Source organism: Pezoporus occidentalis, unplaced genomic scaffold, assembly GCF_034315485.1.
Source record: "Pezoporus occidentalis ecotype Australia unplaced genomic scaffold, CSIRO_AGI_Poc_V1 ctg5, whole genome shotgun sequence".
Taxonomy (NCBI): domain Eukaryota; kingdom Metazoa; phylum Chordata; class Aves; order Psittaciformes; family Psittacidae; genus Pezoporus; species Pezoporus occidentalis.
The window spans coordinates 12,322,123-12,349,488 of NW_026915835.1; the positions used below are offsets into that span (position 1 = coordinate 12,322,123).

Below are 27,366 nucleotides of genomic sequence, written 5' to 3' on the forward strand. Positions count from 1 at the left end.
CAAATGAAACTCCTCCTTCCAGCAGTGCAACCTCTCTTTCTGGATGTCCCAGTTTCAGTTGCTCATATTTTTTTGTCTGAAAAATTCTCTCTAGGCTGAAACATCCTCCGTGTCTGAGGCAAATATTTTAGAAAATATAATCCAATCAGGGAAAAACTAACAATTGCGTCTGCTTTCATATGGAACTGAAGATCTTCCTGGCCAATACCGCCTGTATTTCCCAAAGTCATTAGCTTGTTTCCACTTATTTTTTTGTTGGTAACTAAAAACTTCAGCTAATTAAAAAAGCCTAGAGCCTTTTCAAGTACCTCTCAAGTCAGAAACTACGATAGATCAGCTAGTTTCTGGGTTAACATGTAACAACTGAAATAGTACAGAGTTTATAGCTAGGAATTCAAAGCAAAATACTTTTCTTTTGGAATAACCATAGTTGCATATTTTATATTGGCCTCTTACTTGGCTTGAAAACTTTTAAATCTTGAATAATAGTTAAATTTCAAGTCAAATATTTTAAAAAGTTTTTGTTTTGTTTTGTTTTTCTTGCTTCCTGCCCTGCTTCAGACCGGAGGAGACCAACAGAAGAGTGAAAAATGTAAGATATGTACCTCAGTGCTTTCTGAAGCAAGTTCATGCTGACTGTGACTAAATATTTTTAAAACACTTCTTTTTATTGCACTATCATGTTAACCTTCAGCTGTTCATTTATCTGATACAATTTACTGCTATCTTAGGATTGTCTTTATGCTGTTTACTTTCCCAAATAAATGTAATAATTGGAAACAAGACGTATACCTGCTTGCTTGAGATGCAGGAGATGCATCATAACACTCTTTAATTGGTTTTGATGGAGATCTAAGCTAATACTGTAACCAAGATTTTACAACTCACTGTGCAAAAAATCTTTTAACAGCATGTTGAGATTCTTTTATACTGGCATATGGTACAAGAGGGAAGTAATTAAGCTTATATTTGGGTTTTTTTTGTTTATTTGGTTTTAGGTTTTGATTACATTATACTGGCTTGGGAGAAAAGCTCAAAGTAACCCTCATTATAATGGTCCATACCTCAATCTTAAAGCATTTGAGAAGTTACTAGGGCAAGCGTTGACTAAGGTAAGGAATTGAAAATAAATAAATAAATAGCACAAATTTTAAAGTTCGGTATGCATTACAGCATCAACTCTCAACAATTTCTTGGGGGTTTAGTTTTAGTCTTAGTTTGGACAACATAGCCCTTTGATTTGGCTTGCTCTCAAAGTCCATGTGAAAAGAAGTACTTTAGCTTGCACTGCTTCTTCTGCTATCCATATAATCCCACGATTCAGAGTCCACATGATCTGATTGATGTACTAGGTTGTGAAGAGGCCACTCTTGCTACCCTTTGGCTAAGATAAGAGAAATCTAAGACCTTGTGCTGAATCTTCTATTCAAGCTGTTGTTTTTAGGGCTTTGAAAGAGTCATTGTTAAAGTTTGTGCACTCAAAATGCATTTTTAAAATTTTAAGTGAAAACTCAATAATAGCATTTGCATCTTAAATTCTTGTAAAAGACCTTTCAAAACTTACTCTTACAGGCACTTGAAGAGTCTAGCCACCTGAACAGAAGTGGCAGGGATAGCGGGTACGGTGATATTTGGTACGTTGACCGGGGAGAGCCCTTTCCATCTTCAGCTAGCCATAAAAGAGACGATTCCTTCGATAGCTTGGACTCTCTTGGTTCAAGATCTTCCACAAGCTTTTCATCAGATATAACCTTGAAAGGTGGCAGTGAAGGTATGTTTTCCTCTCTTAAAACTTTTGCTGATGTATGTATTTAAAATGTGGGAGAAGACAGTGTATGTACCTAGTATTTCAGGCACTTAAATTGGCTTGAAAGGCAACTTTAGTTTTGCAACTGCTGCAGTTGCGTCCTGCTTCAGCAAATATTGACCTTTAACAGTTGTTAGAAACAAAACAATGATTGCATAACTTCTCCTAGGAAGGGTTGCTGGGACTGTTGCTCTCACTGCCATGTTAGTGTGTGTGAACGTGCAGGATATTCACCCATAGTTCAGGAAGGGAACTTGTAGTATAGGGTGAAGTTATAAAAATAGTGAGCTTTTGGATTTGTTACATGTGAATGATGCAAAATCATTGGTCTGAAGCCACACAGAAGAATTCTGATCTGAGGAAAGCATGTAGACATGCTGTATGTGTGAAGTACCTGGGCTTCTACTGGGCGTTATTCTGGTGAGATGAGCATGTTGCCATGCTATTTGGTGGTAGCTTGTCTTTGTTAGTAAATTTGAGTGTCAAGTATGTTTAATTAAACTTTTGTACTGCTTTATGTCTAGAGGTTAGCACTTTGTTTCCTGCAGGGAGCAGTGATAGTGAAAGAACGGAACAAATGTAGCAGGGGCTACATTCAGCTTAATGGATCTTATCACAGCTTTGCCACAAACCTCTAGAAATACCTCTCCTATTGTCCTGTCAGCAAATTTACAGTCAAGACATCCTAAATGTGGAGTTAAATAGATTTTAGGTTTTAGTCAATGTTCTAGCCAGAAACTGGTGTCTAGAGAATAATGTTTGTGCCTTCCCTTTTTACTCCTTTCTTCTAAGGTTGTGACAGTGACACAGACTCAGAACTGCCTTTCAAAATGCATGACTCCCATAAAGATGATAGGTCTTACCGTAGGATTTCTGTGATTGAACCGAAGCCTACCACTGATTTCAATCGCTTCTTACCCAACAAAAACAAGCAGACGGCCTATGTGCCAGCACCTCTAAGGAAGAAGAGGACGGAGAAGAATGAGGACAACAGGAGGAGCTGGGCAAGTCCTGTCTTCACTGACTCGGATGGAACATTTTCAAGGTACTGGTGTGCTGTCTTAGTAAAGCAGACTTTAAGACTTTTAAAATAAGTGATTTATTTATTAGATAAAGAAAAGCTAGTGTTGCTGAAATACAAAGTAAAGTGTTAAGAGTTTTCATGTTTTAACAGGGGAGATGTTTTGGTGTGGTGGTATGGTTGGTGTTTTGTTCGTTTGGTTTGGTTTGTGGTGTTTTTTTTCTTACTGAAGTAGTTTTCTGACATTTAAGTAATGTTTTGAGGCTGATCAGAATCTAGATAGAGGGGATTTTAATGCTTTTAAATGCAAGTTCATGAGAGGTAGTTTTGGTTTCTCATTAAAGTCTTCCAAAATACACTGATGAACTTCAGTTGTCCATCTTCTTGGTACATAGAGATGAGATTAGTGGGCAGTTTTGGGTTTCATCATTGCCTTCGTGACTTCACTGTCTTCATTCTGTTCCTGTTTTGATCAACCTCAGTGGACATGAAAGGAATCCTGTAGCCTCCTGCCAAAGTAGCAGAGCAGAGTGTGGGCTCACAGATCCAGCTTCCCTCCAGATGATCTATGAGTATGACAGTGGCTCTGATTCAGAAGATGAAAGAAGGCTGCCCGACCTGGTTATGGATGACTTAGCAAATCGTAGATTTCTAGTCAAAAAGAGCCCTGTAAGCTCTGCTACACCTGGACATCATTTCATGTTGCGCAATGACTCTCCTAAATCTTGCTCGCAAGAAAGTTATCCAGCTGGTCCACTAGCTGCAATGCTTGAACCACTGAGGTCAGAGATACTAATCCAAGATCCAGTAACTGTTGCATTATCTAAATTGCAGTCCATAATAACTCCATAAAGTTAGCCTTCTAATTGAATTGGCATTTTAACAGAGCTGATAATTTGTTATGGCTTTTCTGTCAAATTTCATATTTTTGTCAGAGGCAATAGGATGCTGATGTAACCATTTAATTTTTTTTAATTTTTTTTTAATATATCTTACTATTTCTGGTGCTGCAGTGGAACTGAAAACTAATTTGCTTCATTCATGAGGTTGAACTCCTGGGCCAAAAAGCATGTCTCTTTGCATTCTTTATGTCAAGTTGCTCCTGAAATATCTTAACTGATTGGGTATTTTGCACAGTAACCAGAGGAGGCAGAGGCAGTTGGCTACTAAAGAGGAAAACAAACCAAGAGCTAACATTCCTTCAGAATTATCTGGGTATTTTGATGAGGACGAGGATGAAGAAATAGGCATCCCAAACATCGAGAAAGATGATCTCTATTTTCGCAAGCTAAGTTCTTCAGCAGCAAACACAGTTGTTGCTTTTGACAAATTTCTTCCTAAGTTTTGGACTCCAGAAGAGGAATTGCTGTGGAAAAAAATCAGAAAGTCCTCTTTCAAACCCTGGTATAAAGAGATTCAAGGGTTCAGGTGCGTTTTCATGCATGCCCCTGTTTCTCTCCTGTGTGCAAAACCTATAAATAAAGCGTAGTTGTATGACTTGATTTTTATTTTTAATTTTTATTGCTGGTGTAGCAGCAGGATTTGTTTTCTCCTTTACTTTTCTTCCTTCTTTTCTTTTTTTGAGAATAATTGAAACATTATTTTCATTACTGTTGCACAGTTGCCACTGTGCATTTTACTCATGAGTACACTTTATGTTTATTTTTCTTTCCCTCTGCTCATTCTTTGTGCTGGTACACAGTAGAAAGAAATCAGATTCTGAGGAGGATTTTGCTTACAAACAAAGCTCTGCCATTGTTGCTAGTCACCCAAGACCAAGTTTTGACTGGAACAGCAGTTGCAGAAGAGATCAGAACTATAAGCCAACTGCTGACTATGTGGGAAGCTCGTTGTCACAGATTGCAGAAGGAAAAATCTTGGAAGCTCCTGATCAGCCCAGGTTGATATTGCTGCATGAACTGCACTCTTGCTGCATCAAAAAGAAATGGCTGGATATGCAACAGCTGAATGAAATTAAACCACGTCCTGTGATGTTGTGCTTTTGGGGTTATTACTTTTTTTTTTAATGTATCCATAAGTTGCTGGTCTTCTTGAAGATGTAAATGCAAAAGTGTAACATGCTGCATAGGGTTACTGGCTTTGTGTGTGAGCATGTAAGCGTGCTGTGTCTGAGCAGGTTAGTATGCCATGATACCTTTACGTTGGTTGACATGTGCTGTGCTACGGTTAGTGGTGGTGAATGCCAAGTGGTTTAGTTGTACTGCTTGGGATGCTGCAAATCTAAACCAAATGTATATCAGGTACATTGTGATCTGCTTTTCTCTTGCTACTTAATGATATTTTCACTTCCCTCCTTTTGTTTTATATGCTTCAGTCAGTTTTCATTACTTCAGGCTCTGCAAAAATACTCTGACTACTTGTCTTCTGAAACGAAGACCAAAATAGATCCTACTTCTGGCCCTAGGCTCATAAAATGTAGAAAGAATATTTCCTTTATACCAGGAAGCAATCAAGGAGATGGGGAAAACAGGTATCTGTATCCAGATTTGGAAAACGATGACTTTTTCATTCGGAAAACTGGGGCTTTCCATGTGAATCAAGTTGTTCTCCAAGACCCCCGATATTTAAAAAACTTCTCTGAGCAGGAGCCTCCCATAGAGGGTGAGATAATTCTGCAACCCAGAGAGGGCCAACCTGTGATTCCAGATTTGGAGAAGGATGACATGATTCTCCGTAAAATCCTCTCTCAGAGGAAAGAGGTGCCTTTATCAGGTGCTCCAGACAAGTATCACCCAGCACTCTTTCCTGATCCATGGAGTCTTCCGGAGGAGATACGGTCCAAATTCCTGTGTTTACTTGAAAAAGACACTACACCAGAGGAAAGGAAGAGCAATGGCAGAGTGCTGTCACCATCTTCCCGCCATAAGAAGGATGATATGCTGACCCGCAAGTTAGAATCTTGGAAGGTGGGAAGCAACGCCCAGCCAGTAAATTTCATCCCTGGTCCGTGCAGTGAAGAAGACTGGAAGAAGTGGGAAGCAATCAGGGAGGCCAGCAAAGTTAGACACAAGAAACGGCAGATGGTGGAGAGGTCAGGTTGTGTCCTGCACGGATTGTGCTTGAATGCAGCTGAACCCTTTCCGTTCAGAAAAGCATCGTCTTGTGCTGAGCCATTCATAGAGTGCCGGTCTGCTATTTGTTCGTGGTGTCCTGGACAAGCTTGTTATTTGCTTTGAATAGAAGCTCCTGACTGCAATACCATATTTTCAACAAAAAATTAACACTGTTTCCTAGTTGTAGGCTGCTATTTTAGAGAAAATATGTTAGTGTTCCTTCAGGCTTAAAGTTCTGCATAAGTTTCTTTCCATGGTTGAACATGAATAGTGATTATTCAAAAGACTGTGGAGGCTAGAAATATTTTCCTTTTTCTCCCCCATATAACTGATAAAAACACTTCTGAAAGACATGAATGCTTTGACAACAAATTCTGGAAATGGGCATTCTGATATTCTTGCTTGCACCTAAATTGAAAATGCTTGTAAACTGTTTTGCCACAGTTCTGAGATAATTAGATGAGATGAAAAAAAAAATCAGTAGTATTTTGAACACTCTAAGTCAAGGTGCATGCAAATTGTGTGTCCATGTAATATTAAATTCCACTGTTACGTATTTTGTTCTTCAAGTGTTTCTCCCCTGCTCTTATACAGTCCTGAACAATACTTTCCCCTAATCCTTTCCTGATACACACAAAATTTCTCTGACTGAATACTGGTTTTAACTAGTTCCTAGCTGTCTTTTGAATTTTGTCCTTACTGGGGGAGAGTGGGATTTTGCCTATTTGCTTAGCTCTGAAAATACGGCATTGCAAGTTGCAGTTCTTCCAGCTGTGCATCATTACTTTGTGACTAAGACACTTTCATGTTCCAGTTGATATTTAATGTTGCTGTGTTTTGTTTTTAAGCTTAATACTGTTAACAAAGTGTGAGCTTCATAGAGGAATATTTCTGAAGTGCTTGAAAATATTCTGCTTTTTAAGAATTCATTCAATAGAATAAAATACTCATATTCAAGACTACTGAAAATCTGCTTGAATCACACCGGATTAATTTGGTTTTCCATTTAATATGCTAAACTTCTAAATAGGACCTTTTATTCTTATCTATTCCAAGTATTAGTTTCATTTAGTATCAGAAATGGTTGAAGTAACAAGAAAAAAACCTCTGTAAGCCTTGCTGGGATTCAAGTTAGTGCTAATTTTCATTTTGCTTCTCAGCAGCCCTGGAGTAAGTGGTGCAGAATTAATACAAGGCTCTATCAGTGCAGTATTGCTAAATCGGAACAGTTGAGAACTTGTAGGCAACCTTGTTCTGTCAGTTTTCTGTCTGACTTAAACATCATGCAAGTCCCAATCTGTCATTTGACTAGTTTCAGATCGCTGATGTGCTGTTCCATGCTGACTGGTCCCCAGGCTTTCAGTTTCCCCTTCACTAAGTGAGAGTGCTGGTGTGCTTGTGGTGTTAATGTTATGAATATCAAGATACTGAATCTTTTCTTTTTTGGTTTCTGATTTCTCAGACTTTTTCAAAAGCTTTCTGATGAGCAAGGGTAAGTTTTCTACAAGCTTGAAAGATCATAATGCTACGTTTGCCTCTAGATTTTCGTGCATGCACAGTAGCTAAAAACTCATGCTGGAAAAAACTTGTGCATGCTGCTTTGTTGTTCTGTGCTAGGCAATTTATGTGACGAATGTAAGAGACTAAAAGCTATGTCAGAAGCTCTCTGGCATCTAGGGTATCAAAGTTTGGATTATCAGGCACTTTGAAAATCAGCTCTAGTATTTTATTTCTGCTGAAGTACTTAGAATCATAGAATCATAAAATAGGGTTGGAAAGGACCTTAAGATCATCTAGTTTCAACCCCCTTGCCATGGGCAGGGACACCTTACACTAAATCATATCACCCAAGGCCTCATCCAGCCTGGTCTTGAACACTGTCAGGGATGGGGCATTCACAACCTCCCTGGGCAACCCATTCCAGTGCCTCACCACCCTAACAGGAAAGAATTTCCTCCTTATATCCAATCTAAACTTCCCCGTTTAAGTTTTAACCCGTTACCCCTTGTCCTATCACTATAGTCCCTAATGAAGAGTCCCTCCTCAGCATCCCTATAGGCCCCCTTCAGATACTGGAAGGCTGCTATGAGGTCTCCATGCAGCCTTCTCTTCTCCAGGCTGAACAGCCCCAACTTTCTCAGCCTGTCTTCATATGGGAGGTGCTCCAGTCCCCTGATCATCCTTATGGTCCTCCTCTGGACTTATTTCAACTGTTCCATGTGCTTTTTATGTTGAAGACACCAGAACTGTACATAATAGAATGAGGTCTCACAAGAGCAGAGTAGAGGGGCAGGATCACCTCCTACTTGGTGTTCTCTGTTTATATCAGGCTTTAGAACATTCAGAAATGTAAAGGAAGATTAGTAAATATTTTATTTCAAAGGCTGTACAGGTATAATCTGAAAATAATTAATGACATGGTATTTATCATGTTGTTGATGAATGTTCTTTGGTTATTTTATATACTTAAGGTTATTTAATCCTCAGTGGTAAACTTACTGGTTAGTGCCATGTGAACTTAGACTTTGTTTGTGATGTACTGTGTCTCAAAGGGAATATTTTTCCACTTACTGTGTCATGGCATGTTAAGTATTTGGTTCTGCATGTTTTATTTATTTATTTTTTTTAGTGTACATTTATTTATCTACTTATTTAATTTTACCCTGAGGCAAAACCTGGTAAATGACTAAACACTTCTAGAAGAAGCAAGAAACATTTTGGAAGAAGTTAGGTGTTAGGGGAAGGAGACACAGAAGGCTCAAGTCACTAGTTAGATTTTTGAAGTTAAAGCTAGAATTGAAACTAACATCCTGTTCCTTGGTATGAAAGGGCATATTGTATTTAGGACTAGATTGTCCTATTTTGTTACAGGCAGAGGTAGAAACTCAAGAGAAAGAAAAGGAAACCCTAGACATGTAATGTAAGTTTTCTTGAACTCCTGGGGAACAATTTTGACACTTATGTACTGTTCAGTTACCCAAAACTGTTTCTAGATGTGATACAACTTAAGAAATAAAATAAATAAATAAAAAAAAAGAACTGTACAAGAAAAGAGTTTCTGCAATAGTGACCAGGAGATCTGTCTTAAATTTGGCATTCTTCCCATTCAAAAAATAAACAAGCAAACAGGTATAATGAGTTAATGCTCTGTCCTCTGTTTCTAGAGGCTGAAGTCCAAAGTCTTATGTTACCAGTGAAAGTGAGCAGGGCCCCTTGGGAGGAGGTGAGAGTATGATTTGTTAGTTCAGAGCTCTCTTGGAATGAAATAGTTTAGAGGAAGGCCCTGTACTGAATCAGTTTTGGTTTTAAGCTGATTTTCTGTTGTATCACAAACGTGATACACTTTGAAGCCCTCTTAAATCTTGGTTACACCCCTTCATAATTCAGTTTTTGTTTGGATAAATGAAAAAAAGAAAAAAAAGTAATCCCTGTAAGCCTAGCTTCCTTTTAGATTGCAGCACTGAACCTTATGATGAAACACCTGCATTTTGCTTGGTGTCTCAGAGGCTTGTGGTTGAGCAGGAGTCTTGTCCTATGTCTAAATTAAAAGTCCTTCTGTTTATCATTGCAGTTGAAAGGCTAAAGTAGCATTTGAAAGGCCGGGGGGGAAGGCATGAAAGGTGAGCTTTGAGGAATTTTGATTAAGAGGAGCTAGTGAGTAGGAGTTCATGGGCAGAAACTTGTAGCCATGTTGAAGGAATTAGTGAGAAGATGGTGGTGTTGGCCATCCTGGCTTGGATGGCAAGCATCATGGACGCTTGGGGATGAGTAACATAGGCTAGTGACATGCATAAACTGAGTATTTAGCAATTAATTACTTTTTTCTTTTTAGAAACATGCTTTAATGCCTGATTTTATGGTTAACCTAAGGAAGGAATGGGAGGTGACTCAAGAGCTGTTACTGGAGAAAGCAGTGAAAGGACAGTGATTTGGACTCTGGGAACAGGGATGCCTCTTATATCAAAGAAAAGAGCAAGGTCAATAAAGAGAAAAGTTTAAAGAAAGGAATCAGTTGGGTACAAAAAGCTCAATGTGAATGATCAGCGTGGAGCTGCTACAGAGCTGCTTATTCCCTTAACCTTATTTTATTTGCTCAAATATGAAACTAGTGACTCAAGTTCTGGCCCTAGAGCACGTCCCAGCCTTGCTCATTCAGTTGCCTGTGTTTCCTGCTCTGTTCAAAATAACACTCAAGAGCTCAGTTGTACTAATATCAACCCCTCTCTTTCTCGAAGGTTTCACTGCGTAAATGATGGCTAAAATGTGATAAAGCCCAGTATGCTTTTTCTTTCTAGGAGCAAATCTTTGAATGATGTTAGTGCAGAAGAGCTGCAGTCATTGCGCAAAATCCGTTACGAAGAGCTACAAAGGATCAAAGAACAGTTGCAAGAACAAGATCTAAAATGGCAAGAAGTAAGCCCTCCTTTTTACCCCTTTTCATGTGTCCTGCTGAAAGGCTGGGTGCTGCCTACCTTCAGTGTCCCTAGAAAACAGGCTTTGACATGTGTGCAGCAATTTATGGGGCTGTCTTCTGAAACAATCTGTCTTATTTAACTGCTAGGGATGTCTGTTTAATGCAGAATTGAACATATTTTAAATATCATCATAAGTATCTGATTAATGCTTCAGGTTAAGACTTGTATGCATTCTAATAAAGCCTTTAGGCTTGATTTCTCTGGACATAAAAGTTAGGGCTTCATGTGTTATCTGAAATATGTGAATACTTTTTTTGTGAAATGATTTGAATGTCTGAACATTTGATCCTCTGGGAGAAGGAAGGGAAATAATATTTTCCCTGTGCAAATTTGTAAGGCTTCTATCCCTTAATAATTCTGTCTTAAATCCAGCTTGTATCCTGATGTGGTAGCTTTGCACAGCATCATAATGGTTTCCAAAGACTTCTTTGTTAAAATCTCTGCTTGACAACAAGAAGCTGGAATTAAGACCAGAACACCAAGGAAAAATCATAGAGTAGTTAGGGTTGGAAAGGACCTTAAGATCATCTAGTTCCAACCCCCCTGCCATGGGCAGGGACACCTCACACACTAAACCATGTCACCCAAGGCTCTGTCCATCCTTGCCTTGAACACTGCCAGGGATGGAGCATTCACAACTTCTCTGAGCAACCCATTCCAGTGCCTCACCACACAGAAGTTCGCTGTTGTTTTGTTTAAAGCACCTCAGCCATCTTGGCTCTAATATTCAGTACTACTTTTAACTCAGCTCTGGTATTTCATGTAGAATATTGCTAGTTCACATTGTGGTTTTACAGAAATGAAGAAAGTATAGAAGTATATGTTTTCAATTTAGAATTTAAAGTGTGTTTGTTCTCAAGCTAATGTATCAGTTTAACACAGTAGTGATTTGGGGGTGGGGAGGCAGGGGAACTCATCCCAAACTCCAAATCTTAAAACAAGGAAATATAGATGGTATTTGCATTTGTTTTCCACTATGTGTTGCTGAGTGAAATATTCTAGAATAAAATAGAAAGTGTTGGGTTCTAATGCGGGGAGAGGGCAAAACATGTACTTTTCCAGTTGCAGTACAGTAATTACAATTATTAACTTTAACAGGCAGTGAGCAAGTCTGTAACCCTAGGTGAAATACAAGAGCCCCTTTAACATTTAGTAGGGGAAGGTACATGAAAATATTGCTGCAATGCAGGCATGCAAATAAAATCAGGCCAGTAGGTAGTGTGATGTAGGTTTAAGAGGTGTTGAGAAAATCTAGTTTTATATGTTCATATTATTCTTACAGGATTTAGCAAAATGGAAGAATCGTAGAAAGAGCTTCACTTCTGAATTGCAAAAAAAGAAGAAAGAAAGAGAAGAAATAGAAAGGAGAGCCTCTGAGGTGTCTGAGAGGAGTACAAAGTCACTGAAAGAAATACAGCAGGAGAGGTAATGACCCTAATGGAAGTATTATGTTGAAGAACTTAATTCTGAGAATTTCTATTCCCTTGAATTCTTGAGCAGCTTTTACTGGCAAGTTGCAATTGATTCTGCAGGCATCTCAACAATTTTAGTTGCAAAACATAATGTAGAAATCTAGGCAATTGAAGGACAGAATATGGTCCGCTAATGCATTGTTTTCACAGAAAATTACACAGTTTTGATCTATAAATGGTGTTTTATTCTATTATCCATAGATAAATGTATTGAGAAGTTAGTATTTGCACCCACTTTGAGGAGATTAAAAACATAGCACTGAACTGCCTTTTTTATTCCTGGATCAACTTAACTATTTCTCTTTCCTCTATCACTGCATTTGCTATTCTTTTAACCACTGTGGATAAATACAGCCAGAATTTTAATGTATATCACAGAGCTGTAAATTTTTGCTTGATTTCCCTTCTGTCCCCGGTTGCTCCTTTGGGTGTTTACAGAACAAGATTCTCTCCAAAGAGTCAGAAGTGTAAACTGAGTAGCACAGTATCTCTTCTACTGGTAACAGTCTTTCAAATGTATGTAAGACTGAGATGAAGGGAATATGGACACAGCATGTATTCATAAAATAAATTTAAGAATAGTTTGCATTTTTTTTTTTTGGGGGGGGGGGGGGGGGGGGTGTTAATTATTTGTGAGTACAGAAATTAGTCTCTTGAATAAAATATGGATGCTAGTTGTATTGAATGCCCAAAATCATCAGAATCTTAAAAACATTCGAGTAAATATTCTCTGTGGTGGTTGTCCTTTTATGACAAAAGGAATGAATAGCATAAAAAAAACCCAAACAACTGAACTTCAGGACACCATCTTCTTTGTTATCTGAAGTTCAGTAATTAGCATTTTCATAGAGCAAACACACCAGCAGAGCTATACAATTCAGGCAGTGTTATGGGACTACCTTCTTCTCATTTTTCCTCAATAAAATCTTGGTTTTTGAGGATATGTAACTTGAATAGCTACATCATTTTCTTGGTAAAGAGATTTCTGTCATGGTGGCAACTTGATAATGTGATGGTAGTGTGCCTGAGTGTTATCAGAGTGTTGAAATGGGGAGGAAGGGAAAAAAGGTAGATTTAAAAATATATTAAAATACTATGAATTAAATGATGCCATTCATTTTTACCTATTGGAGACGTGTCTCTTGATTTGTGCTTTGCTTTGAACATTCAGTAGTTGAAAGACTTAGGGGGCTGCCTGTTTGTCAAGTCCCTTTTGGTATTTTAATGTGCTCTGTCCCCATAGGGAGGACAGAGATCTAGATTCCTACAGGCAGCGAAAACACGAACACAGATGGACATATTCACCGAATGATGATGTATTTAGTGAAGAAAAAGCACCTTCCACACAGTCACCAGCAAAAGACTATCTTTTGGAAGAAGATACCACCAACAGTTCTAAGGACAACAAAAGCACAAATGCCACACAACAGCGCAAGGAGAACCTCCTGGAGAGCTCGGCCACTCGTGAAGCTCCTACTCCACCAAAGAGCCTGGCAGAGGAGCACAGCTCAGGTCTTTTGTTTACCCGCTACTCAGCGAATGCTCAAACTGGGTCAGCTCAGGTTTCAGCTTCTCTCCCGAGAAGTTACCAGAAAACCGATACCTCTAGGTTAACATCTGTGGTTACACCAAGACCTTTTGGTGTCCACTCAAGAGGAATCTCGTCACTTCCACGGTCATTCACGGTAAAATTCTGCTTCATTCCTGCAGTTTGGAGTCTTGGGTAGCTGGGGGAAGAGTAGAGTTTTAACATTTTATTTATTTATTTATTTTTAAATCATCTGCTGCTTGATGAAGTCTGTGTTAATAGAGCAGGCAATTCTGTTGTGGCTTTAGATGTTTACTTGTGTTTCTGTACTTTAAAGGCACTCCTAGAATAGTGTGCCGGCCAAGTCGGAGCAGGAACTCACTCTCCATGTGAGGACACTTCTCAGGGGGAGTCAGGGCCCCCTATAACACTGCCCTGACAAAGTGTCCCCATTCTCCTCTCCGTCCCTCCGGGAGTAGGGGGAGGGAAAGAAGGGGGGGAGTGAGTGAACGAGTTACCTGGCTGGGCTTAAACCACGACAGGCTGATAAATACATTTGGTAGAATAATAATTTTATTACTTTTAGTAAGTCTCCTTCATGTTGCTTATCAAAAGCCTGTCTTTGTCAGATGTAATTGTCTGAAACTAAGTTAATGTAATTAAGTGCCAAAGACAAATTATTCAGGTGATTTAAGTTTCTCTTGCTCTGCTGATTTCTGGTGAAACTGAAATTTTATGCTGCCTTAAAATTTACCTGCTCAGCAAAGCACTGAAACACAGAAATTGATATCCACCCTCTCCACTCACCCTGATTAACTGTGTTGATTTTCATAACTTTCTCCTAAATCCCCATTTGTCTCAATTTTTAAAATGGTAAGAATGCAAATAATTCTAAGAAGGTGATATTAACATTTTTGTCTTAAAAAGTCTAGACTATTCTGCAAGCAGTTCAAGAGAAAAAATACGTTTTTCTTTAAAGTAGGTAATTAGTAATGGGTACAGTCACCATAATTTGCCTGAAAGGGAGTTTTTTGACAAATATATATAGATTGATGAAAGACTAGGGTTAGTTTTTTATTTTTAAGCATATGTTTACTAAACTGTTATTTTTGTCCTAGATGGATGATACCCAGAAATACAATGGAGAAGTAGAAAAATCTAAGAGAACTCAAACTTTGTTCACTAGCAGTTCGTTTTCAGAACCAGATTCTGCACACCCTCTCTCCGCTGGTGCATTCAAACACAGAGGTGAGGAGGAGGAGGAGGAGGAAAAGGAAGGTGTTCAATCAACACCATCTCCTAGTTCAGCATTACCTGTAAAATCCCAAGACCAAGATGCTGGAAGCAGTATTCTTAAACCAGATTATTGCTGTCCTCCTGATTCTCTTTCACTTGCATCTTCTGCAGAAAATGTGAGTCTGCCAGAGCCTGAGGATTCAAAATCTCAGGTAAGTGTGGAAATAATGTGATTACATAGTGTAACTGAATGCTACAGTAGAGTAAAAGAAAAAATAAATAAAATTACAGCTAATGCAAGTATTTTTTGGTAGTGAGAAAACAGCTCTGAGATCTACTACTTCATTTGATTTAGTTCAGGGGAAATAGAATATTTGGAAAGCAAATAATTGGTTCTCTTGCAGCATTTTTTTACCTACCCTTTATATGTCCTGTGCTTAATTTTATTCAAAAATAGTTGATTTCAAAATAGTTACTCTAAACACTGTGATGCTTACAAAGTTTTTCTTATTCTCAAAAATAGCACATTGTATGCACAAGCAGGTATGTCAGATGAATGATCTAAGCTGCTGTAGCATTCATTTGCACTTTTAAACTGGTGGTGGAAAATAACGATCAGCTTTGTAAAGGCCAGCCTTAAACGTTACTATCATGCTATCCTTTTTTTCCACTGTGGCCTGAGATCCCATCCTTTTCTTTTTGTTATTTTGTTATTCACTTGAATCCGATTAATGTTCACATTAATAAATTTTAAGGCAAATCACCATCTCTTTGTGTATGTGCTGATCCAGGAGTTGGGTCTTTCAGCATTTTTTTTTTTTTAAATATATATCTTCCAGTGCTGCTGCTTCCACTTGATTGCATGTTTCACATGTGAAAAAAATGGAGCGATAGCTTTAATTGTTGATGCCTTTCTGTAATATGTAATGAGGTGGTTCAAACTCCTTGACAGATTCGAGATGAATTCTTTGCATTCCTAATGCTGCTGTAAAAGTTAATTGTGCCAGTTGCTTGGGTGAGAATGCTAAGACCTTAAATGCTGATTTATGAAATCACTTCTCATACCAGCTTTTTATAAATTCAGGCACTGAACCATTCTTCTTCCTAATCACTTGTGGAAAAGGAACACGTTTCAGTTTAATACTCCTGATACCCTTGGGCAGTGAAATGAAATTGTCATAATTTTTTCCAGCTCTGATTGTTTTATAAGGAAGGAGATCATGATCTTTTTTTGTCTGTGTTATCACAAAAGCAGGCAGAGAAATTGCTGTTCTAATCAGTGAAAACATAGATTAAATATGTGTTCTTTGTATCACTTTAAGGGAGCCAAATGAGAACAACATGTACTAGGTCCGCTTCTTTGGGTTTTTTTTTCTTTTCATTAGTCACAAGATTATAAACCTTTCTGCACGTGAGTTATGTATTTTGGTTTTGTTTTAAAATAAAAAAAAATTTTTTTTTTTAAAAAAAGCTTGTGTTGTGCTTCAAACAAGCCATAACTTAAGGAATACAAGCTCCATTTGGCATGTTTGTAAATCGTTGTCAGAGTTGAGGGATTGATATAGATCAATAGTCATCAGGGCAATAACACCAGGTTTGTGGAGTACTAGGTGTTTTGAAGGCAACCTGTTCAAATGATGAAGTTCAGTGCACAAATTTGTATTACTTCTCTCACAAGAGGTAGGTTTAAAGAAACCCACCAGGTTGGGATGTTGGAAATAAAAATAACAGCAACAGTAATTTCCAGGAGCACACTCAAATTCAGAAGCTTCAAATACGCACCAGCCCTGTGTAAAAACCTAACCTGTCTATTAGTAGATTCACATTTGTGACTAATGTACTGTTACCCCCCTAAGGACTTGGGTTGTATGGGAGCTTTTGCAAGCTAATAGCTGTGTTTTGAAGAAAGGACTTATTTTCTACCCTGGGCTGTAATAGAGAGTTCTGTGTCAGGAGCATTCCTGTAACACAAGGCGAAACCTCAGGATGTTGCCTTGTAATGTTGTTGTCTTCCACACCCAGCACTGCTGAAGCATACTTTGCCTAGCTACATTTTGCAGTGCTTCCTGTAGCTGCCTGCTGTGTCTTACTTTAATTTAAATCCCAACCCTTCAGGAAGGCTGGTTCACTAGGCAGCTAAAATGTAGTTGTGCATTTAATGCATGCACATAAGTATGTGGAGTCTCCTCTATGCATAGTTGGAATATATGTATTTTAATGGTGTTTGACAGAAAAAAAGTCTACAGTTTTTTTCCCCCTTTTATAACAATGTCAGCTCCATGATAATGAAGTGATTTTATACCTTTAATGAAGGTATTCTAATTGTTTTTAAAGGAGTTTGCATTAAAATGTTTGTGTTCATAATATAGTGTGGAATTAAAAACAAGTGTTCCAAAATGTTTTCCCAAACAAATATTTCTGTAGTTTAAAATGGTAATGTGAAGTTTTGATCCTGATTTTAAAAGCATCTTGAAAGTCCACTAGAATCGAAGATCTGGATTCTAGCTAATTCTGGGATTAGTTTTATTATCTGAGGCCTCCATTATGAAATCCGTAGCAAAATAGTAGTGTTTTACACAAAATTAAAAAGATGAATGTTCACCTAAGTAAATCTAGTTGCAGCATTGAACCTGAAAGAAACTGATAATGCTCATTGTAGGATGCACAAAAAATAAAGATGAATTTCTGTTATCTGACTTTTTCATATCTGACTTATGATCTCTCACAGTGCATTCCACAAATTTACAAGACTATCTATCCATAAAGACCCATTTAGTGGTTTAATGTCCTCAAACTCCTTACATTTTGTACTATTATGTTGCAAAACATTTAAAATAAGAGAAATGCACAGCTAAATATATGTGTAGAGAAAATATGAATGTAAACTGAAAATACAGCCGTTTGAATAAAAAACAAATGAGTTAGTTAACTGACATCAACACTGTTTCCTTTGTCTATGATGGTAATAATAGATGATTAAAGTGCACATTATGACCAGCCTCACCTATTTAGAGGATAAACTTTCCCTCATTTAGATTCCTGTGATACCAGATACTGTAGTGTCATGTTTTATTTTTCAGGAGCAGTACAGTGAAATGAGAATCAGTATAAACCAGAGACCTGGCCACAGTCGCAGCTTTGGGTTTACTGCAAATTGGAGTTCTTCAGGGGTCTTCGTACAGACAGTTGAAGAAGGTAAATATGTATTAACTGCACAAATTTTTGTTCTTGTGTTTAGTTTTCAGAGCCTTCTAAATTAAGGCATTTGCTGTCAACAATGCTGCAAATATTTTTAAATATCGGGTGAAGAATTGAAAAATCAATATTTAGTTTATTCATGTATTTCTGTGAATCCTCATCTCTTGAAATGGGTGGAATGCACAGATAGCTAAAAGGCATTTTCCTAGTCAAGGACATTTCTATAACCACTGAAAAGGTATAAATATGGTCACTCAAATATTCACCAAGACCCTTACAGAACAGTAGTAAGGGGCACCTACAGACTTCTAACATCCAGATTGTTCCTTTCATAGAATCATAGAATGGTTAGGGTTGGAAAAGATCTTAAGATCATCTAGTTCCAACCCCCCTGCCATGGGCAGAGATGCCTCACACTAAACCATGCCACCCAAGGCTCTGTCCAACCTGGCCTTGAACACTGCCAGGGATGGAGCATTTACCACTTATTTGGGCAGCCCTCACAGTAAAGAACTTCTTCCTTATATCTAATTTGAACTTCCCCCATTTAAGTTTGAACCCATTACCCTTTGTCCTATCTCTACAGTCCCTAATGAAGAGTCCCTCCCCAGCATCCTTATAGGCCCCCTTCAGATACTGGAAGGCTGCTATGAGGTCTCCATGCAGCCTTCTCTTCTCCAGGCTGAACAGCCCCAGCTTTCTCAGCCTGCCTTCATATGGGAAGTGCTCCAGTCCATTTATCATCTCTGTGGCCCTCCTGTGGACGTCCTTCAACAGCTCCATGTCCTCCTTAAGTTGAGGACACCAGAACTGCAGTCAGTACTCCAAGTGGGGTCTCATGAGAGCAGAGTAGTGCTGGTCATGCGTCTTTTGATTAGGTCCAGTATACTATACATTATATTTCAGTGAAGTTCAAAAGATTCACTTCATATGGTTTGTAAACACATGCAGAGGAAATTTAGGGGTTAGAATTTTTATTTCAGTTTTCCCTTTCTTAGTCATGTTAAATTTTGGAGACAGTTAATAATTTTAAGCAGTTTCAACTTCTAAATTCATTTCTGGTGCAGATTTTTTTTTTCCAGATGTGTTGATACTGAGGAAAAGCAAACATTTTTGTCTACATAAAGTTTATTTCTAAGGTTTAGTAATCTTTTGCAGAAAACAAGCTCAAGTTTTCCTAATTAAAAACCAAAATACAACAAAAAACACAAATACCCAAGCAAATCACATATAATGCTTGTTTTCTAACAGTGATCTTTCCTGTTGCCAGTAATACTTCAAGAATATTGAATTGTGCCCTTTCTTCCAGCTAACACAAGATCATCCTGAGAAGGAAGAAATAACTGGAAACTTCTCATTTAGTTAGCCCTTCATTATGCTTTCCAGAAAGGAAAAAATACCATTTAACAGCACTTCCTGAGCAGCCTTGATTTCCCCTTTTCCCCCATTTCAAAGACAGCTTTTAGACCTCTCCACTATAACTGGATACTTCTCATAATTAGATTATAACCTCTTATATACACTTTGCATGAAGAGTAACTTTCCATTTGCTTTTCCTGTGCTGGGCTTCTGGTTTAATTTTGTTACTTCGAGGCAGAGAACTGTCTCTTTGCACTGCTTGAGGGTAGTGAGTGTTCCTGTTGGTCATTCACAAAGGTCCATGTGGGCTCCATCCCCTATTCCGAAGGCAAGGAGAAGATGAAGGCCTTGTGGCTGTTATTTTGGTCATGCTTCATTACAGTTCTCACAAGGAAGGGTATGAAGCATAGATTGAATGGAGAATGGCCTGTCTCTTGGTATTCTCATTTATAGCTTGTGTTTAATACCTTTTTTCATCAACTGGCTCAAGTTGTATCTATTCATAAGCTGCAGCTTCCTTTAAAGGATGGCCCATTGAAAGATCTGTCAGCTATGTGCTTATGAATGTTTCATTTCATATTTTTAAGGATAAGTTATAGGATAATTCAGATGGAAAGGGGCCTTGGGAGACCACCTAGAGCAAACCCTGGCTCAAAAGTGTCAAAACTGAATTTGGACCGAGTTGCCTAGGGCCTTACCCAAGGGTTTGAGACCCTTGAAGGATGGAAACTGCATTGTTGGATGGAAACTGTCTGCATTGCGTAATTATTCTCTTGGAGAAAATTTTCTATGCATATCCAGTCAGACCGACCTTTGTTTATAACCACTGTGCAGTGTTCTCCTCCCATAAATTTCAATAGAGTAGGCTTTCCCTTCTCAGTGACCTCCTGGTAGATAATGGGGGGGACTGCTGTAGGTCCTTCTGCAGCCTCTCTTTTCTGGGCTGAACAAGCCCATACCCCTCAGCTTCTCCTCACAGGGCAAGTGCTCCAGACTTGACCATCCCAACAGCCTTCCAGTTTATTGATGTCTCTCTTACAGTGAGGAGCCAAAACTAGACACAGTATTGTCAAAGTGGCATAACAAATGCTGACTGAATGCCCAGTTCTCCACCCTCTCCATTTTGGCATGGTTTGCAAGCTTGGCAAGGGTGTGTTTTATCACCTACTGTTATTGGTGAACAGAGGAGAGGTAGAGAGGACAGGTCCCAGGATGCATCCTGGGAGCTTCACTTGTAACCAGCCTCCAGGCCAAGTATAAACCCTTAACTGCTACCCATAGAGCCTGACACCCCAGCAAGGTCTTCACCCATCTGGTTGTTCTGCCCTGTAGACAATACCATCCCAACTTTGATGCCAGGGTACTGTGGAAGATCACATCAACCACCTCATTAAAGACAAGGTGGATGGTATCCACCATTCTCCCTTCATTCACAGATCTAGTTGTTTCATCATTGAAGACAATTGGGTTGTTCAAGCATGATTTAGGCTTGGCAACTCCACACCAGCTCTTCCCAGTCACCTCTCTTGTGAGCCCAGTAATAGCTTCCAGGAAGACTTTCTCTGTTTGCTTTGACATACTTGTCATCCTAACTAGCTATATGATTTTCTTCAGGCAATAACCTACATTTATCTTTTTACTATTATGACTGTATTCTACATATGCTCTTCCTTCAAAAAAATATTAAGGAAACTACTTGGCAAGCAAATTAATGTCTTATAAGTGTTCTCAAAAAGCTTAATAAGAGTTAAGCTTGTAACACGTTACAGTGAGACCCATTTGCTACATACAAAAGAAGGCCGTTCTCATTTTTTTTTTTTACAGGTATTTTCAACCTAATGCTAAAAATTAGGTAATAATTAATCTAGACATTGTTCTGACAACTTCCCCAGTGCTGTATAATCTTTATTGTTTTAGTCTTTTCCCTTCTACCCACCCTATTTACAGTCATTTTTTGAGGTTGTGTTGATGTAGGAGTGCACATGTCTGCAATCAGACACTTGCAGGCATGCAGTACAAAGTAAATTTGGCCCACTTCCTTCAAGTTTTAATTTTTTTGTATGACTGAACTAGTATTTATCTCTTGTAATAACAACAGGTCAGGATAGGTTAGCGATAACTAAATATGTATGGAAAATGAGTGAGTATTTGGTTGGTTTTCACTGGGGAGTAGTAAGAAAGAAAAACCTTTAACCTTTATCTTCAGGGAAACATATGAAAAATAACAGTATTTGTTTTATGTAATGTAAACTGAATCCTCTACAGCAGTATAAAGAAATTATCAGTCTCCTATACTGTTGGATGAGCTGGACAGGGAAAGACAACTAGCAACAAACATGTTTTGGCACCTGAATTGCCAGCTTTGTATAGTCTCTGTAGGCTTCTCTGGAAATGAATTGGAACAGAAGCCCAATATAGGCACCCTGGTTGGCGCTCTTGAGAAGCCCTTTTATTCACAGACTGCAGAGGGAATAGAGGAAGGGCAGCTGGCAAAGTCACATGCCAAAAATTGAGCTGTTTAAGTTGTTCTGGTTGTGCTGGGTCTACACATGTAATCTAGAGACTGCTGCTATTCATTCAAATCTGTATGGTTGGGATGTGGTCTGGATATGTCTTTGTGGTGATGCTATAGGAGAAACCATGTAATCTTAAATTCCCTTCCTTTCCTAAAACTGAGCTGAAATATGCTGTTCTCACCTGTGAGCTAGCTTTCATTCCTGTCAGATTACTGAGTAAAGTGAGCACAGTCTTCTTTTGGTTCCTAGAGCTCACTCTGTCACATCACAAAGCAGGGAAATTAGCAGTTCTGATGTCTCCCCTTGAGCCTGAAGCATTCTCTGTACTATGTTCAGTCTACATGTGGTCAAACTATTAAAGATCTTAGATTTTTATATTGGACACAATTCCAAATTTTATATGATGATTTTGAAAACAGTAGGTTCGGTGGCAGCATCAGTAGTATGCTTAATAGTACCTTCCACTAATAGATTAGAAAACCCATTAATTCTTCAACATCTTCTTGGCTCTAAGGAGATTCATATTCTTTCCAGTTTAACTATCCCCCATGTTTTCATCCTCCAAATGAAATCCTATCTTTTCTTTTATAATATTGTTTAAAAGTAATTGCTATATTTTGAAAATTTTACTGGTAACTGCTAGTGAGGTTTTAGCCTGTACTTTAAGAGGAATAGAACATGGAACTATGCTCTTTGAACAAAATAGTTAGAGTTCACTAGAAAAACAATACTAATGGATCACTGTTTGGTGCAGTATTAGGAAGCATAGTTTTTATTCATTCCTTAAATTCCTTGGGTGCTAAGAATATTAAAAGCTATCTGAATCCTTAGTAGATATCCAGACTTATAGCAGCATTTTACTAGTGAGTCAGGAAGCATATGATGTCTAAGTTCTTCCATCATGCTTGTCCACATCTGTTTCTGATAATGTAATATGGCATTGTTCTTAGTGTATTTAAAAAGGTATCTGGATTTCACTACTGACTCTGGAAAATGCTTCCACTGTGTAATTCAAATTTGTTTTACTTTATTAACGTGAGGATTTATTGTGCAATCTTCAAATTAATTTCACTTGGCTTTTTTCCATTTTCTATTCTGCTAAGGGGGTAATTGTTAATGGAAGAACTATTCAGATGTATTTCATAAAATCTTACGTGGGGAAGTTCAAGTTTCTCAGCTCATCCATTTTCTGAATTAAATAGAAAAAAAAAGTTTATTAACTGGTCCTGTATGTTCTCTGTCCTTAGGCTAGTGAGATCGCCTGGCAGTGTGTAGTAGATAAAGAAGAGTATAAAGTGCAGCCTATCTTGCAAAATATCAGTAGAATTCAAAGTTCAATCTGCCATAAAATTCACTCCTAATAGTCAAAATAAGTAGAATCCAGAGAAGTCCAGGGCAGCACACAGCAATGTTGTGAGTCCAATTACCAGAAAATTCAGAGCTAGCAAACTGTTTTAGCAAAACAACAAAGCAGCATGCTCTTGTCAATAAAGCCCTGAAAATGTAAATAAGAACATGAGAAAACCAGCTTTTACTGGGGTTAAGGAGGAGGTTGGGGTTAAGTTTTACTGGTTTGGGGTTTTTGGGGGGGGTTTTGTTTGTTTTGGTTTGTTTGTTTGTTTGTTTGTAGGGTTTTTTGGGGGGTTAGGGATTTTTGTTTTGTTTTTTGTTTTTTTTTTGTTTTGTTAGCATGGGTTGATTGTTTGTTTTGGCAAATAAGAGGATTACCCAAACATTGGCTGAATTTCAGCTAATCATTGGCTACAGACACTAGCACTGCCTCTCTAATTCACTACTGGCCAGAGGCTGCTTATTAAGTGGGCTAACCAGAGTGTGAACATTTACAAGTCCAGAAGACTGATGTTCTTTTTTCAGAAGTTTCAGGTTGAAACACTACTTTGATACCAAGTTTACTGATCTTATAAGATCAGTAGGAGATTTTTCTAGCGTAGATTTTTTTTCTAGTGTAGTAGATTTTTCAAAGACTTTCTGAATATCCAGCAATAAGCATTTATTTGAACTATTTCTTCACCCACCCAACCTCCAGTCACAACTGTGTTAAAAAAACAGATGTGAATGGAGACCTGATTTTCTTTTTCTTTTATTTTCTGTAGCTAGCCCTGCATCAGTTTGTCAGCTGCATGTAGATGATGAAATTATTGCTATCAATGGCATAAAGGTTTCATGTATGGACTATAGACAGTGGGAAGAAGCCATCAACAGAGCACTAGAAACTGGAAACCTGCTCATGGATGTCAGACGATATGGAAAGAATGGTGAGTTGTTTCATCGGGTGGATACAGTATGCTCTTTAAGGCAAATAAGCTCTCTGTGCTGTACCTGACAGCTGAGAGTCCTTATTAGCCTTACAGTAGTAATACGTATCTAAGCTAAGTAGTTTGCTAGCATGTCTGTTGCATTTTAACACCACTTGGCTTTTTTTTTTAACTACTCATGCATTAGAAATATCTTGACAAGCAAGTCTACAAAGCACTGAACTACTGACCTCTCTTGTGCTCTGACCTGTTTGAGAGGATGCACAGGTAAAAAAGTGTGCAACCACCATACAAGGGGAATATAACATTTTCTTTTCTGACACATTACATAAATGAAGAGGAAGTCTGGTCTCTAGAGGATAGTAATTTTTAGAGCCTTTCTCCCTCAGTCAGCAGCTCCCTTTTTGCAGGGAAAGAGGATCTTGTGTTCATTTCTTCAGGGAGTGTTTCAGGTAGTGGATGAGGTTGTGGTTGATGTATTGTGCTATGATTTTGGCCATTGACCCAAATATTGTGATGCTGTAATCTCTCCAGGATTGTGCTACCTGTTCTGGCTAGTGAGGGTTTCCATCCTGGCTAAAGGCCTTGTTGCATCCTTAGACTTGCCATGAGTTTAATCAGGATACCCTTTCAAAGTCCCAAAATAGTTTTTCTAGAGTTGAAAGTGCAATCAGTGGTTTCTTTCAAAGTATAAATACAAAACATTCTTTTAGGGGGAAACTAGGTAGAATAACCTACTAGCAAGTGGGGAGAAAAATAGTGGTGTGAAGAAAAGACAAGAAACAATATACTTCTACAGGCCCTAGCATAAATGAAGAGTGAGATTAGTGGAGAAGAACTCACTGAAGAAACCTTAGGTAGCGGGAGGGAAGAATTTACGGAATCTGAGATAAGATTATAATTTGCCTTTGCCTCATCAGTTTTGGTAGTTTAGTTTAGCTTCCTGACGAGCACAGGCATGAAAATGACACTTCCCTGGATAGAGTATGAGTTGTACTTGTATGAATTGTACCTTGAGTGAGTAAAGCTGGAAGAATTTTCTCAATCCTTACTAATGCTAATGAGATAGTTTCCAATGAATACTAATTGCTGTGTAATGTTGAGCTGCTGTTGTGCTTGTTAGCAAAATGTGGTAAACTTTTACCTGGCTTATGACTAACACTTGCATTTTTGGGGAAGGCGGTCTGCTCATAAAAGCCCTTTTTCCTGTCTTCACAAATTCCACCTGATTTGTGTCTCTTCCTCTTCTGTTATGTGTGTTCTCTGTGTGTTATTTTAATGTATTTTCACTAACTCTTGTTCTGTTCTTTGACATTACTGTCTACATTAATTTCTTGATCATCCACATACCAAAAAGACTGGGGCAAAGACCTGCCTTCCCTGCCACATGTAAGGCATAAAATCCTCAATCTCACCAGTATGGCTACCAACATTATAGGTGCATCTGAAAATAAATGGATTGATGCAACTTCTGGAGAGCACGTTTCAAATGTTTCCACCATATCAACAAAAAGAGATTTATCCAGCAGCCTTCAAAGTTCTGTGAGTATGTTTTTGAAGGGTCGTGGGATTTGCAGTTAGGAATAAAGTAAAATGTAATGCCTTGATAGGGAGAGGTTGGAGAAAAGACCTTGGGAATCTTAGTTTTACTTGTATTGTTTAAGGAACATATAGGATACTGCAAATATGGAGGTGTAGCTATGTACATATTAAGGTAAATAAGATGTTTTAAAGACTTGCTACTGCCCATTCATGAGTGGACACTAAGTGATAAATGTTAAAATATGTGCAGACTGGGTTTTAACTAAAATGTATACAGTGCTTGTTCTTTAGAAAAGACTTTCATCTCCATTATTAGCATAAATGAAAGTTGCAGCCCCAGATTACTTGCAAATAACACCCTGCCTGCTATGAAATAGAAAGATCTCAGCTTCTGGCATTTTCTTACAAACTAATGTTTTTTATTTCAGCCAGCTGGTTTTTGATCCCCTCATATGCCTGCAGTAATTTTACCATATAATACATTTAGGAAGTTTTAGATAGTTTTGTATCTTTCTGTGGAAAGTGTTCTGAAGTGTTTCATGATAGAGAGTTCCTGTCAGGGGAGATGTGTAACTGGATAAACTTCTACAAATCTAATGAACCTAAGCTCTTTTTTATTACTATGTTTTTCAGGATACAGAAACAAAATTGATAAATGGGATGCAAGGAGATCTTGGCTCTAATGAACAAAGAGGTAAACCACCGTTGCTTTTCATCTGCTAATTGGATGGGTTTGTAACAAGCACAGACACAAAACCTGTAGTCATCAAAAGCTTTGTACAGTGGGTGAGGCGAGACCTTAAAGAACTGAAAGCTAGACAGGTATTAGAGAATCTCGTTGCATTCAAACTGGATGTAGTTTGCTGCCATGATGTGTTAGGCAGTTTAAAAACTTGGAAAACTGACAACAAAGCAGTGACAACTTCTCTCCCTCCCCCCCCCCCCCCCACTTCTGCATTAGTGGTTTTAAATTTAGTGTGTGACAAGGGTGAAAGAGAAGAAGGCACAGAATTTGTTATGATTAGTACTGCATTGTGTGGATAACGAGTCGGTATGAGTATTGATTCATTTCACTGCGCAGAGTCTAAAGAGTATTCAACTTCTTGTTTTTCTTCCCCCCCCCCATTTCAATTGTGAGGTTTTGGGTCTAGTGGTTATTTTGCTATGATAATTTTACTTTTATTCCTGGAGAATAATATTGATGATTCTAGTATGAATAACACTTATGATGCTATGAACAGTTACAGCCTTACTTGATGACAGTGAGAGAAACCAGGTACATATACTTTCTAGTAGAGCAATAATCCTTAAATGGATACTTTGCATTTCATTTTACCTTGAATGAGCATGGCAGTTTATGAAAGAATGGCCCCAAGAAATCATTTGCCCCCTGGAGATGCCTTTCTGATGACCTTAAATGGCGATTAGTCTCTTAAATGCAGTTTGGCATCTCAATGGAGGAGGCTTAAATTAGACAGAATCTGAGTCCAAGTTTGTCACTTGTGCTGTTCTTACAGTTGGACATTGTTAGTGATAAAATGAAATACTAATCAGTATATGGTATAACCTACTAAAAACTGTATTTGTTATTATGAAAGGTGAGGTTTCCTTTGTGTTTCAGGGGCTTCTTATTTTTCTGAAAGTTTTTTGTGAAGATGTTGCTGTTGATTGGAGGTCTAACAAAAGTTTCTGATCCAGTGGTGATAATAATTAAAAATAATAAAAATGACAACCTCATTGACTTATTTATATTATTTGTATCTTTCAAATAGCATCTGAACCTATTTCTTTGAAAAACTTAAAAAGGCGGTCACAATTTTTTGAACAAGGTAAACCAAAGAGCTAACATTTCCTGTACTTCC

General features: G+C 38.2%; 1 protein-coding gene across 5 annotated transcripts in view; it reads left to right on the plus strand.

Annotated features, from left to right (window-relative positions):
* The window catches only part of LMO7 (LIM domain 7), a 128,220-nt gene that overhangs the window by 81,638 nt on the left and 19,216 nt on the right, over window positions 1-27,366 (plus strand). For 2 of the 5 annotated variants that reach the window (XM_062636901.1, XM_062636903.1), the window contains exons 5-18: window positions 562-592; window positions 999-1,112; window positions 1,573-1,771; window positions 2,600-2,852; window positions 7,365-7,394; window positions 10,198-10,315; window positions 11,660-11,802; window positions 13,093-13,534; window positions 14,496-14,825; window positions 17,694-17,808; window positions 23,801-23,962; window positions 25,320-25,504; window positions 26,138-26,198; window positions 27,277-27,333. In XM_062636901.1, the coding sequence (XP_062492885.1) occupies window positions 562-592; window positions 999-1,112; window positions 1,573-1,771; window positions 2,600-2,852; window positions 7,365-7,394; window positions 10,198-10,315; window positions 11,660-11,802; window positions 13,093-13,534; window positions 14,496-14,825; window positions 17,694-17,808; window positions 23,801-23,962; window positions 25,320-25,504; window positions 26,138-26,198; window positions 27,277-27,333 (2,240 nt within the window). Of the gene's footprint in view, window positions 1-561; window positions 593-998; window positions 1,113-1,572; window positions 1,772-2,599; window positions 2,853-3,310; window positions 3,611-3,965; window positions 4,257-4,530; window positions 4,729-5,163; window positions 5,881-7,364; window positions 7,395-10,197; window positions 10,316-11,659; window positions 11,803-13,092; window positions 13,535-14,495; window positions 14,826-17,693; window positions 17,809-23,800; window positions 23,963-25,319; window positions 25,505-26,137; window positions 26,199-27,276; window positions 27,334-27,366 lie in introns of all 5 variants that reach the window. The other 3 variants (XM_062636899.1, XM_062636900.1, XM_062636902.1) reach the window with 3 other exon arrangements.